Below are 17,168 nucleotides of genomic sequence, written 5' to 3'. Positions count from 1 at the left end.
ACCCCCTGAGTCCCTTCCCTGTTTCACACCTGGTACTGTAGTTTGGTGGATGAGACTACCATCTCTCTGTAGCCTAGAGGGCAACCAGTGGGTCCGTCTCCTTTATACCATGTTTCTTGTTGGATGATATTTCCAATTTCTTTGGTGAAGTCCAGGTTCCTGCTCTTTAGGCCAAAGGCAGATGACCTCAGGCCTTGGATATTCCAGGATGAGATAGTGAAGGCTTTGTGTTCCATAAAGTGTCCAATGTTGTTAGTTCAGTGCCTGCTGAGCATCTGGTACATGCCATTGGCTTGGGCTAGTGTAAGACTGGGGGTTGGGCCTGTTTGTGTGTATGTGTGACTTCCATGTTGAGACCCTCTTTGCAGGAGTAGGGGGCATGGGGTGGGCAGGAGGAGCATAGGTCTCTCTCTCTCTCTCTCTCTCTCTCTCTCTCTCTCTCTCTCTCTCTCTTTCTCTCTCTCCCTCCCATCTGATCCACGGCTAATTGCTGCTTCATTCTCCTCTGTGCACACACACACACACACACACACACACACACACACACACACACACACACACACACACACACACACACACACACACACAGTATGTGCGGTGTCAACCCTGCTTCCCAAGGGGAGGTTTGGAGTGATGTAAAGAATGAGAGAAGGAAGTTGGTGTGCAGTGGGTCAATATTATGGGCACAGTGTGCTTTCTATACTATAGGTTTGTCCCCCAAATGACACCCTATTCCCTACGTAGTGCACTACTCCTATGGGCCCTGAAGACAAGTAGTGAACTATATAGGGAATAGGGTGCAATTTAGGGGACAAACCTATAGTATAGAAAGCACACTGTGCCCATAATAATGACCCGCTGCACACCAGAGGTTTTCTGCTGCTTCTCAAGGCTGCTGTGATGTCATCAGGACTATCTCTGCTGTGATGTCATCAGGACTATCTCTGCTGTGATGTCATCAGGACTATCTCTGCTGTGATGTCATCAGGACTATCTCTGCTGTGATGTCATCAGGACTATCTCTGCTGTGATGTCATCAGGACTATCTCTGCTGTGATGTCATCAGGACTATGTGTGAACAGTGTTGTCTCTCTGAGTGAAATAGAAACCTGCTATAAACCTTAAGCTACTGTACAACCTCTCAGCATCAGTAACCTCCAGACACGCTCTCTCCCCTCCAGACACTCTCTCTCCCCCTCCAGACACTCTCGCTCCCCCTCCAGACACTCTCTCTCCCCCTCTCCCCCTCGAGACACTCTCTCTCTCCCCTCCAGACACTCTCGCTCCCCCTCCAGACACTCTCTCTCCCCTCCAGACACTCTCTCTCCCCTCCAGACACGCTCTCTCCCCTCCAGACACTCTCTCTCCCCTCCAGACACTCTCTCTCCCCTCCAGACACTCTCTCTCCCCTCCAGACACGCTCTCTCCCCTCCAGACACGCTCTCTCCCCTCCAGACACTCTCTCTCCCCTCCAGACACTCTCTCTCCCCTCCAGACACGCTCTCTCCCCTCCAGACACTCTCTCTCCCCTCCAGACACTCTCTCTCCCCCCCAGACACGCTCTCTCCCCTCCAGACACTCTCTCTCCCCCTCCAGACACTCTCGCTCCCCCTCCAGACACTCTCTCTCCCCCTCTCCCCCTCGAGACACTCTCTCTCCCCCTCCAGACACTCTCTCTCCCCCTCCAGACACTCTCGCTCCCCCTCCAGACACTCTCTCTCCCCCTCTCCCCTCCAGACACTCTCGCTCCCCCTCCAGACACTCTCTCTCCCCTCCAGACACTCTCTCTCCCCTCCAGACACTCTCGCTCCCCCTCCAGACACTCTCTCTCCCCTCCAGACACTCTCTCTCCCCTCCAGACACGCTCTCTCCCCTCCAGACACTCTCTCTCCCCTCCAGACACTCTCTCTCCCCTCCAGACACGCTCTCTCCCCTCCAGACACGTTCTCTCCCCTCCAGACACTCTCTCTCCCCTCCAGACACTCTCTCTACCCCTCTAGACACTCTCTCTCCCCCTCTAGACACTCTCTCTCTCCCTCTAGACACTCTCTCTCCCCTCCAGACACTCTCTCTCCCCTCCAGACACGCTCTCTCCCCTCCAGACACTCTCTCTCCCCTCCAGACACTCTCGCTCCCCCTCCACTCTCTCCCCCTCCACTCTCTCCCCCTCCACTCACTCTCTCTCCCCCTCCAGACACGCTCCCTCCCCTCCAGACACTCTCTCTCTCCCTCTAGACACTCTCTCTCCCCCTCTCCCCCTCGAGACACTCTCTCTCCCCCTCCAGACACTCTCTCTCCCCCTCCAGACACTCTCTCTTCCCCTCCAGACACTCTCGCTCCCCCTCCAGACACTCTCTCTCCCCCTCCAGACACTCTCTCTTCCCCTCCAGACACTCTCTCTCCCCCTCCAGACACTCTCTCTCCCCTCCAGACACTCTCTCTTCCCCTCCAGACACTCTCTCTCCCCCTCCAGACACTCTCTCTCCCCCTCCAGACACTCTCTCTTCCCCTCCAGACACTCTCTCTCCCCCTCCAGACACTCTCTCTTCCCCTCCAGACACTCTCTCTCCCCCTCCAGACACTCTCTCTTCCCCTCCAGACACTCTCGCTCCCCCTCCAGACACTCTCTCTCCCCCTCCAGACACTCTCTCTCCCCCTCCACTCTCTCCCCCTCCACTAACTCTCTCTCCCCCTCCAGACACTCTCTCTCCCCTCCAGACACTCTCACTCCCCCTCCAGACACTCTCTCTCCCCTCCAGACACTCTCTCTCCCCTCCAGACACTCTCGCTCCCCCTCCAGACACTCTCTCTCCCCCTCCAGACACTCTCTCTCCCCCTCCACTCTCTCCCCCTCCACTCACTCTCTCTCCCCCTCCAGACACTCTCTCTCCCCTCCACTCACTCTCTCTCCCCTCCAGACACTCTCTCTCCCCCTCCACTCTCTCCCCCTCCAGACACTCTCTCTCCCCTCCAGACACTCTCGCTCCCCCTCCAGACACTCTCTCTCCCCCTCCAGACACTCTCTCTCCCCCTCCAGACACTCTCTCTCCCCCTCCACTCTCTCTCCCCTCCACTCACTCTCTCTCCCCCTTCAGACACTCTCTCTCCTCCTCCACTCTCTCCCCCTTCAGACACTCTCTCTCCCCCTCCACTCTCTCTCTCCCTCCAGACACTCTCTCTCCCCCTCCAGACACTCTCTCTCCCCCTCCAGACACTCTCTCTCCCCCTCCACTCTCTCCCCCTTCAGACACTCTCTCTCCCCCTCCACTCTCTCCCCCTTCAGACACTCTCTCTCCCCCTCCACTCTCTCTCTCCCTCCAGACACTCTCTCTCCCCCTCCAGACACTCTCTCTCCCCTCCACTCACTCTCTCTCCCCCTTCAGACACTCTCTCTCCCCCTCCACTCTCTCCCCCTTCAGACACTCTCTCTCCCCCTCCACTCTCTCCCCCTTCAGACACTCTCTCTCCCCCTCCACTCTCTCCCCCTCCAGACACTCTCTCTCCCCTCCAGACACTCTCTCTCCCCCTCCAGACACTCTCTCTCCCCCTCCACTCTCTCTCCCCTCCACTCTCTCCCCCTCCAGACACTCTCTCTCCCCCTCCAGACACTCTCTCCAGACACTCTCTCCCCCTCCAGACACTCTCTCTCCCCCTCCAGACACTCTCTCTCCCCCTCCAGACACTCTCTCTCCCCCTCCACTCTCTCTCCCCTCCACTCACTCTCTCTCCCCCTTCAGACACTCTCTCTCCCCCTCCACTCTCTCCCCCTTCATACACTCTCTCTCCCCCTCCACTCTCTCCCCCTCCAGACACTCTCTCTCCCCCTCCAGACACTCTGTCTCCCCCTCCACTCTCTCCCCCTCCAGACACTCTCTCTCCCCCTCCAGACACTCTCTCTCCCCCTCCAGACACTCTCTCTCCCCCTCCAGACACTCTCTCTTCCCCTCCAGACACTCTCTCTCCCCCTCCAGACACTCTCTCTTCCCCTCCAGACACTCTCGCTCCCCCTCCAGACACTCTCTCTCCCCCTCCAGACACTCTCTCTCCCCCTCCACTCTCTCCCCCTCCACTAACTCTCTCTCCCCCTCCAGACACTCTCTCTCCCCTCCAGACACTCTCGCTCCCCCTCCAGACACTCTCTCTCCCCTCCAGACACTCTCTCTCCCCTCCAGACACTCTCGCTCCCCCTCCAGACACTCTCTCTCCCCCTCCAGACACTCTCTCTCCCCCCTCCAGACACTCTCTCTCCCCCTCCACTCTCTCCCCCTCCACTCACTCTCTCTCCCCCTCCAGACACTCTCTCTCCCCTCCACTCACTCTCTCTCCCCTCCAGACACTCTCTCTCCCCCTCCACTCTCTCCCCCTCCAGACACTCTCTCTCCCCTCCAGACACTCTCTCTCCCCTCCAGACACTCTCGCTCCCCCTCCAGACACTCTCTCTCCCCCTCCAGACACTCTCTCTCCCCCTCCAGACACTCTCTCTCCCCCTCCACTCTCTCTCCCCTCCACTCACTCTCTCTCCCCCTTCAGACACTCTCTCTCCCCCTCCACTCTCTCCCCCTTCAGACACTCTCTCTCCCCCTCCAGACACTCTCTCTCCCCCTCCAGACACTCTCTCTCCCCCTCCACTCTCTCTCCCCTCCACTCACTCTCTCTCCCCCTTCAGACACTCTCTCTCCCCCTCCACTCTCTCTCCCCTTCAGACACTCTCTCTCCCCCTCCACTCTCTCCCCCTTCAGACACTCTCTCTCCCCCTCCACTCTCTCCCCCTCCAGACACTCTCTCTCCCCCTCCACTCTCTCCCCCTTCAGACACTCTCTCTCCCCCTCCACTCTCTCCCCCTTCAGACACTCTCTCTCCCCCTCCACTCTCTCCCCCTTCAGACACTCTCTCTCCCCCTCCACTCTCTCCCCCTCCAGACACTCTCTCTCCCCCTCCAGACACTCTCTCTCCCCCTCCACTCTCTCTCCCCTCCACTCACTCTCTCTCCCCCTTCAGACACTCTCTCCCCCCTCCACTCTCTCTCCCCTCCACTCACTCTCTCTCCCCTCCACTCACTCTCTCTCCCCCTCCACTCTCTCCCCCTTCAGACACTCTCTCTCCCCCTCCACTCTCTCTCTCCCTCCAGACACTCTCTCTCCCCTCCAGACACTCTCTCTCCCCCTCCAGACACTCTCTCTCCCCCTCCACTCTCTCTCCCCCTCCAGACACTCTCTCTCCCCCTCCACTCTCTCTCTCCCTCCAGACACTCTCTCTCCCCTCCAGACACTCTCTCTCCCCCTCCAGACACTCTCTCTCCCCCTCCACTCTCTCTCCCCCTTCAGACACTCTCTCTCCCCCTCCACTCTCTCCCCCTTCAGACACTCTCTCTCCCCCTCCAGACACTCTCTCTCCCCCTCCAGACACTCTCTCTCCCCTCCAGACACTCTCTCTCCCCTCCAGACACTCTCTCTCCCCTCCAGACACTCTCTCTCCCCCTCCAGACACTCTCTCTCCCCTCCAGACACTCTCTCTCCCCTCCAGACACTCTCTATCCCCCTCCAGACACTCTCTCTCCCCCTTCAGACACTCTCTCTCCCCCTCCACTCTCTCCCCCTTCAGACACTCTCTCTCCCCCTCCAGACACTCTCTCTCCCCTCCAGACACTCTCTCTCCCCTCCAGACACTCTCTATCCCCCTCCAGACACTCTCTCTCCCCCTTCAGACACTCTCTCCCCCTCCACTCTCTCTCCCCCTCCAGACACTCTCTCTCCCCCTCCACTCTCTCTCCCCCTTCAGACACTCTCTCCCCCCCTCCACTCTCTCTCCCCCTCCACTCTCTCTCCCCCTCCAGACACTCTCTCTCCCCCTCCACTCTCTCTCCCCCTTCAGACACTCTCTCTCCCCCTCCACTCTCTCTCCCCCTTCAGACACTCTCTCTCCCCCTCCACTCTCTCTCCCCCTCCAGACACTCTCTCTCCCCCTCCACTCTCTCTCCCCCTTCAGACACTCTCTCTCCCCCTCCACTCTCTCCCCCTCCAGACACTCTCTCTCCCCCTCCAGACACTCTCTCTCCCCTCCAGACACTCTCTCTCCCCTCCAGACACTCTCTCTCCCCCTCCAGACACTCTCTCTCCCCTCCAGACACTCTCTCTCCCCTCCAGACACTCTCTATCCCCCTCCAGACACTCTCTCTCCCCCTCCAGACACTCTCTCTCCCCTCCACTCACTCTCTCTCCCCCTTCAGACACTCTCTCTCCCCCTCCACTCTCTCCCCCTCCAGACACTCTCTCTCCCCCTCCACTCTCTCCCCCTTCAGACACTCTCTCTCCCCCTCCACTCTCTCCCCCTCCAGACACTCTCTCTCCCCCTCCACTCTCTCTCCCCCTTCAGACACTCTCTCTCCCCCTCCAGACACTCTCTCTCCCCCTCCAGACACTCTCTCTCCCCTCCAGACACTCTCTCTCCCCTCCAGACACTCTCTCTCCCCCTCCAGACACTCTCTCTCCCCTCCAGACACTCTCTCTCCCCTCCAGACACTCTCTATCCCCCTCCAGACACGCTCTCTCCCCTCCACTCACTCTCTCTCCCCCTTCAGACACTCTCTCTCCCCCTCCACTCTCTCCCCCTTCAGACACTCTCTCTCCCCCTCCAGACACTCTCTCTCCCCCTCCACTCTCTCTCCCCCCTCCAGACACTCTCTCTCCCCCTCCACTCTCTCTCCCCCTCCAGACACTCTCTCTCCCCCTCCACTCTCTCTCCCCCTCCAGACACTCTCTCTCCCCCTCCACTCTCTCTCCCCCTTCAGACACTCTCTCTCCCCCTCCACTCTCTCTCCCCCTCCAGACACTCTCTCTCCCCCTCCACTCTCTCTCCCCTTCAGACACTCTCTCTCCCCCTCCACTCTCTCCCCCTTCAGACACTCTCTCTCCCCCTCCAGACACTCTCTCTCCCCCTCCAGACACTCTCTCTCCCCTCCAGACACTCTCTCTCCCCTCCAGACACTCTCTCTCCCCCTCCAGACACTCTCTCTCCCCTCCAGACACTCTCTCTCCCCTCCAGACACTCTCTATCCCCCTCCAGACACTCTCTCTCCCCCTCCAGACACTCTCTCTCCCCTCCAGACACTCTCTATCCCCCTCCAGACACTCTCTCTCCCCCTTCAGACACTCTCTCTCCCCCTCCACTCTCTCCCCCTCCAGACACTCTCTCTCCCCCTCCACTCTCTCCCCCTACAGACACTCTCTCTGCCCCTCCTCTCTCTCCCCCTCCAGACACTCTCTCTCCCCCTCAACTCTCTCTCCCCCTCCAGACACTCTCTCTCCCCTCCAGACACTCTCTATCCCCCTCCAGACACTCTCTCTCCCCCTTCAGACACTCTCTCTCCCCCTCCACTCTCTCCCCCTCCAGACACTCTCTCTCCCCCTCCACTCTCTCCCCCTCCAGACACTCTCTCTCCCCCTCCACTCTCTCCCCCTCCAGACACTCTCTCTCCCCCTCCACTCTCTCCCCCTTCAGACACTCTCTCTCCCCCTCCACTCTCTCCCCCTCCAGACACTCTCTCTCCCCTCCACTCTCTCCCCCTTCAGACACTCTCTCTCCCCCTCCAGACACTCTCTCTCCCCTCCAGACACTCTCTCTCCCCCTCCACTCTCTCCCCCTTCAGACACTCTCTCTCCCCCTCCACTCTCTCTCTCCCTGCAGACACTCTCTCTCCCCCTCCACTCTCTCCCCCTTCAGACACTCTCTCTCCCCCTCGTACAACATTTCTATTTGTTGTAACTGTTATACACAATGACTATGTGACTCTCTGTGTCTCTCTCCTCCCAGCAGCTGGATGAGAATCTTTATATTAGAACTGTCATTTGTATTATGTTTATAATGAGTGGGCTTTGTTCTCTATTGCAGCAGCTGAATGAGAATCCTTACAACTATGATAATCAACTATAACTAACTATAATAACTGTGATAATCAACTATAACTAACTATAATAACTGTGATAATCAACTATAACTATATCTAACTATAATAACTATTATAATCAAATATAACTAATAACTAACTATAATAACTGTGATAATCAACTATAACTAACAATAATAACTATGATAATCACCTACAACTAACTTTAATAACTATGATAATCACATATAACTAACTATAATAACTATGATAATCACCTAAAACTAACTATAATAACTATGATAATCAACTATAACTAACTATAATAACTGTGATAATCAACTATAACTAACTTTAATAACTATGATAATCACCTATAACTAACTATAATAACTATGATAATCAACTATAACTAACTATAATAACTATGATAATCAACCATAACTAACTATAATAACTATGATAATCAACTATAACTAACTATAATAACTATGATAATCAACTATAACTAACTATAATAACTATGATAATCAACTATAACTAACTATAATAACTATGATAATCAACTATAACTAACTATAATAACTATGATAATCAACTATAACTAACTATAATAACTATGATAATCAACTATAACTAACTATAATAACTATGATAATCAACTATAACTAACTATAATAACTATGATAATCTCCTATAACTAACTATAATAACTATGATAATCAACTATAACTAACTATAATAACTATGATAATCAACTATAACTAACTATAATAACTATGATAATCAACTATAACTAACTATAATAACTATGATAATCAACTATAACTAACTATAATAACTATGATAATCAACTATAACTATAATAACTATGATAATCAACTATAACTAACTATAATAACTATGATAATCAACTATAACTATAATAACTATGATAATCAACTATAACTAACTATAATAACAATGATAATCAACCATAACTAACTATAATAACTATGATAATCAACTATAACTATCTATAATAACTATGATAATCAACTATAACTAACTATAATAACTATGATAATCAACTATAACTAACTATAATAACTATGATAATCAACTATAACTAACTATAATAACTATGATAATCAACTATAACTAACTAAAATAACTATGATAATCAACTATAACTAACTATAATAACTATGATAATCAACTATAACTAACTATAATAACTATGATAATCAACTATAACTATAACTAACTATAATAACTATGATAATCAACTATAACTAACTATAATAACTATGATAATAAACTATAACTAACTATAATAACTATGATAATCAACTATAACTAACTATAATAACTATGATAATCAACTATAACTAACTATAATAACTATGATAATCTCCTATAACTAACTATAATAACTATGATAATCAACTATAACTAACTATAATAACTATGATAATCAACTATAACTAACTATAATAACTATGATAATCAACTATAACTAACTATAATAACTATGATAATCAACTATAACTAACTATAATAACTATGATAATCAACTATAACTATAATAACTATGATAATCAACTATAACTAACTATAATAACTATGATAATCAACTATAACTATAATAACTATGATAATCAACTATAACTAACTATAATAACAATGATAATCAACCATAACTAACTATAATAACTATGATAATCAACTATAACTATCTATAATAACTATGATAATCAACTATAACTAACTATAATAACTATGATAATCAACTATAACTAACTATAATAACTATGATAATCAACTATAACTAACTATAATAACTATGATAATCAACTATAACTAACTAAAATAACTATGATAATCAACTATAACTAACTATAATAACTATGATAATCAACTATAACTAACTATAATAACTATGATAATCAACTATAACTATAACTAACTATAATAACTATGATAATCAACTATAACTAACTATAATAACTATGATAATAAACTATAACTAACTATAATAACTATGATAATCAACTATAACTAACTATAATAACTATGATAATCAACTATAACTATCTATAATAACTATGATAATCAACTATAACTATAACTAACTATAATAACTATGATAATCAACTATAACTAACTATAATAACTATGATAATAAACTATAACTATAACTAACTATAATAACTATGATAATCAACTATAACTATAACTAACTATAATAACTATGATAATCAACTATAACTATAACTAACTATAATAACTATGAAAATCAACTATAACTAACTATAATAACTATGATAATAAACTATAACTAACTATAATAACTATGATAATCAACTATAACTAACTATAATAACTATGATAATCAACTATAACTAACTATAATAACTATGATAATCTCCTATAACTAACTATAATAACTATGATAATCAACTATAACTAACTATAATAACTATGATAATCAACTATAACTAACTATAATAACTATGATAATCAACTATAACTAACTATAATAACTATGATAATCAACTATAACTAACTATAATAACTATGATAATCAACTATAACTATAATAACTATGATAATCAACTATAACTAACTATAATAACTATGATAATCAACTATAACTAACTATAATAACTATGATAATAAACTATAACTAACTATAATAACTATGATAATCAACTATAACTAACTATAATAACTATGATAATCAACTATAACTAACTATAATAACTATGATAATCTCCTATAACTAACTATAATAACTATGATAATCAACTATAACTAACTATAATAACTATGATAATCAACTATAACTAACTATAATAACTATGATAATCAACTATAACTAACTATAATAACTATGATAATCAACTATAACTAACTATAATAACTATGATAATCAACTATAACTATAATAACTATGATAATCAACTATAACTAACTATAATAACTATGATAATCAACTATAACTATAATAACTATGATAATCAACTATAACTAACTATAATAACAATGATAATCAACCATAACTAACTATAATAACTATGATAATCAACTATAACTATCTATAATAACTATGATAATCAACTATAACTAACTATAATAACTATGATAATCAACTATAACTAACTATAATAACTATGATAATCAACTATAACTAACTATAATAACTATGATAATCAACTATAACTAACTAAAATAACTATGATAATCAACTATAACTAACTATAATAACTATGATAATCAACTATAACTAACTATAATAACTATGATAATCAACTATAACTATAACTAACTATAATAACTATGATAATCAACTATAACTAACTATAATAACTATGATAATAAACTATAACTAACTATAATAACTATGATAATCAACTATAACTAACTATAATAACTATGATAATCAACTATAACTAACTATAATAACTATGATAATCAACTATAACTAACTATAATAACTGTGATGCTTTATAACCATGTTATGTGTATAATGATGTGTTGTTCTCTGCAGCAGCTGGATGAGATGTGGCAGGAGCTGCGTTGGATCACTGATGCCCTGCAGTTTGCCCGCTACAAGCATCCCTGTGGCGGTGTGCCCATCACCAGCCTGGTCAATGCCAGCAGGCCTGAGTCAGACCAGGGGGCACAGAAGAGTGACTCAGCATCCTCTACCATGGACTACCTACCCACACCATCACCCTCGCCTGAGCTACGACCCAGGAAGGCTGTTAGTGGTGAGGAGAATGACACACGCACGCACACACACACACACACGCACGCACACACACACACACCATCACCCTCGCCTGAGCTACGACCCAGGAAGGCTGTTAGTGGTGAGGAGAATGACACACGCACGCACGCACACACACACACACACGCACGCACACACACACACACCATCACCCTCGCCTGAGCTACGACCCAGGAAGGCTGTTAGTGGTGAGGAGAATGACACACGCACGCACACACACACACGCACGCACACACACACACCATCACCCTCGCCTGAGCTACGACCCAGGAAGGCTGTTAGTGGTGAGGAGAATGACACACGCACGCACGCACGCACGCACACACACACACACACACACACACACACACACACACACACACACACACACACACACACCATCACCCTCACCTGAGCTACGACCCAGGAAGGCTGTTAGTGGTGAGGAGAATGACACACGCACGCACGCACGCACACACACACACACACACACACACACACACACACACACACACACACACACACACACACACACACACACACACACACGCACACACACCAACCATCTTGGCTGTCCATCAAAGATGATGATGAAGATGCTCCTCTTGTGGATGGGGGGGGTAGGGGTGTGTTAGCACTTCAAGACACACACACTAACATCTCTACATACAGTGCATACAACAACAACAGCAACAACAACAGCAACAACAACAACAGCAACAACAACACAACAACAACAACAACAGCAGCAGCAACAATAGCAACAACAACAACAACAACAGCAACAACAGCAAAAAATCACCCTCACTCTCCACATAGTGGAAATACATCAGAGATGGCCTTCATCTTTATGCTAAACACCCCACTCTACAATCATAGTTTGTTCTGTGTCTGTGTGCAACACTGTCTTGTACATGAACCCTATGTGTCCACTGGGCACACACTGGTTGAATCAATGTTGTTTCCATGTCATTTCAATGAAATTTACGTTGAACCAACGTGGAATGGGGTGTTTCTGACCCTGTCTGTCTGTCTGTCTGCCTGTCTGCCTGTCTGTCTGCCTGTCTGCCTGTCTGTCTGTCTGTCTGCCTGTCTGCCTGTCTGCCTGCCTGCCTGTCTGTCTGTCTGTCTGCCTGTCTGTCTGCCTGTCTGCCTGCCTGCCTGCCTGTCTGCCTGTCTGCCTGTCTGCCTGTCTGCCTGCCTGTCTGTCTGCCTGTCTGCCTGTCTGTCTGCCTGTCTGCCTGTCTGTCTGTCTGTCTGTCTGTCTGTCTGTCTGTCTGCCTGTCTGCCTGTCTGTCTGTCTGTCTGTCTGTCTGTCTGTCTGTCTGTCTGTCTGTCTGTCTGTCTGCCTGTCTGTCTGTCTGTCTGCCTGTCTGTCTGCCTGTCTGCCTGTCTGTCTGTCTGTCTGTCTGTCTGCCTGTCTGCCTGTCTGCCTGTCTGCCTGCCTGTCTGTCTGTCTGCCTGTCTGCCTGTCTGTCTGTCTGTCTGCCTGTCTGCCTGTCTGTCTGTCTGTCTGCCTGTCTGCCTGTCTGTCTGTCTGTCTGTCTGCCTGTCTGTTTCCTCCCTCAGACTCCCAACTGGGGTCAGATGAGGACGGTTGTTCAGAGGTGTTCCTGCCAACAGACAGCGACTATGACTCCAGCGAGGCCTTGTCCCCCCGTGAGCTGGACCTGCTATACTCTTCCCAACAGGACTTATCCCAGCAGGCTGTGCACGCCCTAGGAGGCAGCGCTCCCGACGTACTGCAGATACACGAACTAAGGTACAATAACGACCTCTAACCCTGACCCTCTGCAGATACACGAACTAAGGTACAATAACGACCTCTAACCCTGACACCGATGTACTGCAGATACACGAACTAAGGTACAATAACGACCTCTAACCCTGACACCGATGTACTGCAGATACACGAACTAAGGTACAATAACGACCTCTAACCCTGACCCTGACCCTCTGCAGATACACAAACTAAGGTACAATAACGACCTCTAACCCTGACCCCGACGTACTGCAGATACACGAACTAAGGTACAATAACAACCTCTAACCCTGACCCTCTGCAGATACACAAACTAAGGTACAATAACGACCTCTAACCCTGACCCCGACGTACTGCAGATACACAAGCTCAGGTGTGAGAACTACCTTGTAAGAATATTTTAAGATAATACACAACACAGAGGACTAGAGGTAAATAGGGAATTAACGATCAATGGAAAGAGTTGTTTTTCAGTTCAACATCTGGTTAAAATGTGTGTAGGAGTTTCAGTCCTGGACTCATAGCTACATGGCAAGATCTCGTTGGTCTGAATCGTCTATACATTGAGCCTGAAACAGGAAACTTGTTATTTGACCATTGGCCCAATTTTACTGCAAGGAATTCTAATTGGTCAACCACAGACTAGGGTTGGGGGTTATAAATTACATCCTGTCACTTTGTTCTATGGAGAATCATTTAGGACCTGGAAGAATGAACATTGACCATCTACTTCCCAGCGTAACATCTATGATTGGTTATTTTTGAATAATCCTATTTGTCTCCCCCTGATTTGCTTTGGGGTCTGTGTTATTCAAGAATAACATCAGCTGCTAACAACCTCTAACCCTGACATTGACATACTGCAGATACACAAGCTCAGGAAGAGAATGACCTCTAACCCATGACCCTGAAATACTGCAGATACACGAGCTCAGATGTGTCCCTGTCCCCCTCACTCTCCAAAGATGTCCCCCTGTCCCCCACTCTCTCCAAAGATGTGTCCCTGTCCCCCTCACTCTCCAAAGATGTCCCCCTGTCCCCCACTCTCTCCAAAGATGTGTCCCTGTCCCCCTCACTCTCCAAAGATGTGTCCCTGTCCCCCACTCTCTCCAAAGATGTGTCCCTGTCCCCCTCACTCTCCAAAGATGTGTCCCTGTCCCCCACTCTCTCCAAAGATGTGTCCCTGTCCCCCTCACTCTCCAAAGATGTGTCCCTGTCCCCCTCACTCTCCAAAGATGTGTCCCTGTCCCCCACTCTCTCCAAAGATGTGTCCCTGTCCCCCACTCTCTCCAAAGATGTGTCCCTGTCCCCCTCACTCTCCAATTATGTGTCCCTGTCCCCCACTCTCTCCAAAGATGTGTCCCTGTCCCCCACTCTCTCCAAAGATGTGTCCCTGTCCCCCTCACTCTCCAAAGATGTGTCCCTGTCCCCCACTCTCTCCAAAGATGTGTCCCTGTCCCCCACTCTCTCCAAAGATGTGTCCCTGTCCCCCTCACTCTCCAAAGATGTGTCCCTGTCCCCCTCACTCTCCAAAGATGTGTCCCTGTCCCCCACTCTCTCCAAAGATGTGTCCCTGTCCCCCACTCTCTCCAAAGATGTGTCCCTGTCCCCCACTCTCTCCAAAGATGTGTCCCTGTCCCCCTCACTCTCCAAAGATGTGTCCCTGTCCCCCACTCTCTCCAAAGATGTGTCCCTGTCCCCCACTCTCTCCAAAGATGTGTCCCTGTCCCCCTCACTCTCCAAAGATGTGTCCCTGTCCCCCACTCTCTCCAAAGATGTGTCCCTGTCCCCCACTCTCTCCAAAGATGTGTCCCTGTCCCCCTCACTCTCCAAAGATGTGTCCCTGTCCCCCTCACTCTCCAAAGATGTGTCCCTGTCCCCCACTCTCTCCAAAGATGTGTCCCTGTCCCCCACTCTCTCCAAAGATGTGTCCCTGTCCCCCACTCTCTCCAAAGATGTGTCCCTGTCCCCCTCACTCTCCAAAGATGTGTCCCTGTCCCCCACTCTCTCCAAAGATGTGTCCCTGTCCCCCACTCTCTCCAAAGATGTGTCCCTGTCCCCCACTCTCTCCAAAGATGTGTCCCTGTCCCCCACTCTCTCCAAAGATGTGTCCCTGTCGCCCTCACTCTCCAAAGATGTGTCCCTGTCCCCCACTCTCTCCAAAGATGTGTCCCTGTCCCCCACTCTCTCCAAAGATGTGTCCCTGTCCCCCTCACTCTCCAAAGATGTGTCCCTGTCCCCCTCACTCTCCAAAGATGTGTCCCTGTCCCCCACTCTCTCCAAAGATGTGTCCCTGTCCCCCACTCTCTCCAAAGATGTGTCCCTGTCCCCCACTCTCTCCAAAGATGTGTCCCTGTCCCCCACTCTCTCCAAAGATGTGTCCCTGTCCCCCTCACTCTCCAAAGATGTGTCCCTGTCCCCCACTCTCTCCAAAGATGTGTCCCTGTCCCCCACTCTCTCCAAAGATGTGTCCCTGTCCCCCTCACTCTCCAAAGATGTGTCCCTGTCCCCCTCACTCTCCAAAGATGTGTCCCTGTCCCCCACTCTCTCCAAAGATGTGTCCCTGTCCCCCACTCTCTCCAAAGATGTGTCCCTGTCCCCCACTCTCTCCAAAGATGTGTCCCTGTCCCCCTCACTCTCCAAAGATGTGTCCCTGTCCCCCACTCTCTCCAAAGATGTGTCCCTGTCCCCCACTCTCTCCAAAGATGTGTCCCTGTCCCCCACTCTCTCCAAAGATGTGTCCCTGTCCCCCACTCTCTCCAAAGATGTGTCCCTGTCGCCCTCACTCTCCAAAGATGTGTCCCTGTCCCCCACTCTCTTTTCCTCTATAATCTAATGTTTTGTCTTTTTGACAGAGCCTTGAATATAACCTAATGGATCTTTTTTTCCCTTTCCAGGTACAGCATCTGCCATCCCAAAGACCTCCCTCTCTCCCCCGCCTTCCCCCTCTCCCCAGGCCCACTCCTCTCCCCCGCCTTCCCCCTATCCTCAGCCCCACCTTTCTCCCCTGCCCTCATTCTCCCCGAGACTACCCTTTCTTGCACCAAAGTCCTGGAGGGTCTCTCCCTCTCCAAGACGACCCAGGACCAGCACTCCTCCACCCCCCTGCGGCCCCTAGCCAACCCCCCAACCAAGCGGAAGCTGTTGTCCAGAAGCCACGGGGCCGCTGGGCCCCAGCACTGGTTGAAGAGCCACAGCGACAGCCACACTGTCTATACCAGGCAGAAGGACCCAGACCTGCCCCTGGATCTCCCATCCCCTCAGGGGGAGACATACGTTAGTCCTGCTTCCTGTGTCCAGGAGGGCAGTAGGGCGGGGCAGAGGGAACCCAGGCCCCATCTCAGGAGGATCTGTGTGGAACCGTGTAAGGAAACATCGCTTGAGAACAGGGGCTGGGGAGAGGAGGAGAGAGGGATGGAGGGACGGGGGGAGAGAGGGGCAGGGGTGATGGTGGTTGTCACAGAGGAGGGGTCAGGAGAGGAGGCATATGAAGGAGCAACAGCCCAGGATGTGGACTCAGACGGCCAAACGAACACATAGGTGTCAGAGATCCTCAGCAGCACGCTCTAGGATTGGATGACAATCAGTAACACGCTCTAGGATTGGATGATAATCAGTTACACGCTCCAGGATTGGATGATAATCAGTAACACGCTCTAGGATTGGATGACAATCAGTAACACTCTCTAGGGATTGGATGATAATCAGTAACACGCTCTAGGATTGGATGATAATCAGTAACACGCTCTAGGATTGGATGATAATCAGTA

At 49.0% G+C, this 17,168-nt stretch overlaps 1 protein-coding gene across 1 annotated transcript in view; it reads left to right on the top strand.

The window, feature by feature from the left end:
- Nucleotides 1-16,938, top strand: part of LOC135524894 (ankyrin repeat and fibronectin type-III domain-containing protein 1-like) — a 102,735-nt gene extending 85,797 nt beyond the window's left edge. The window contains exons 16-21 of the mRNA XM_064952745.1: nt 11,415-11,637; nt 13,206-13,398; nt 13,758-13,771; nt 15,444-15,595; nt 16,134-16,195; nt 16,296-16,938. Coding sequence (XP_064808817.1) covers nt 11,415-11,637; nt 13,206-13,398; nt 13,758-13,771; nt 15,444-15,595; nt 16,134-16,195; nt 16,296-16,938 — 1,287 coding nt within the window. The remainder of the gene's footprint in view (nt 1-11,414; nt 11,638-13,205; nt 13,399-13,757; nt 13,772-15,443; nt 15,596-16,133; nt 16,196-16,295) is intronic.
- Nucleotides 16,939-17,168: the final 230 nt, after the last annotated feature.

This window comes from Oncorhynchus masou, chromosome 31, assembly GCF_036934945.1.
Source record: "Oncorhynchus masou masou isolate Uvic2021 chromosome 31, UVic_Omas_1.1, whole genome shotgun sequence".
In the NCBI taxonomy this organism is placed as follows: domain Eukaryota; kingdom Metazoa; phylum Chordata; class Actinopteri; order Salmoniformes; family Salmonidae; genus Oncorhynchus; species Oncorhynchus masou.
Note: the sequence above shows the minus strand (reverse complement) of the source record. Positions and strands in the feature narration are given on the sequence as shown.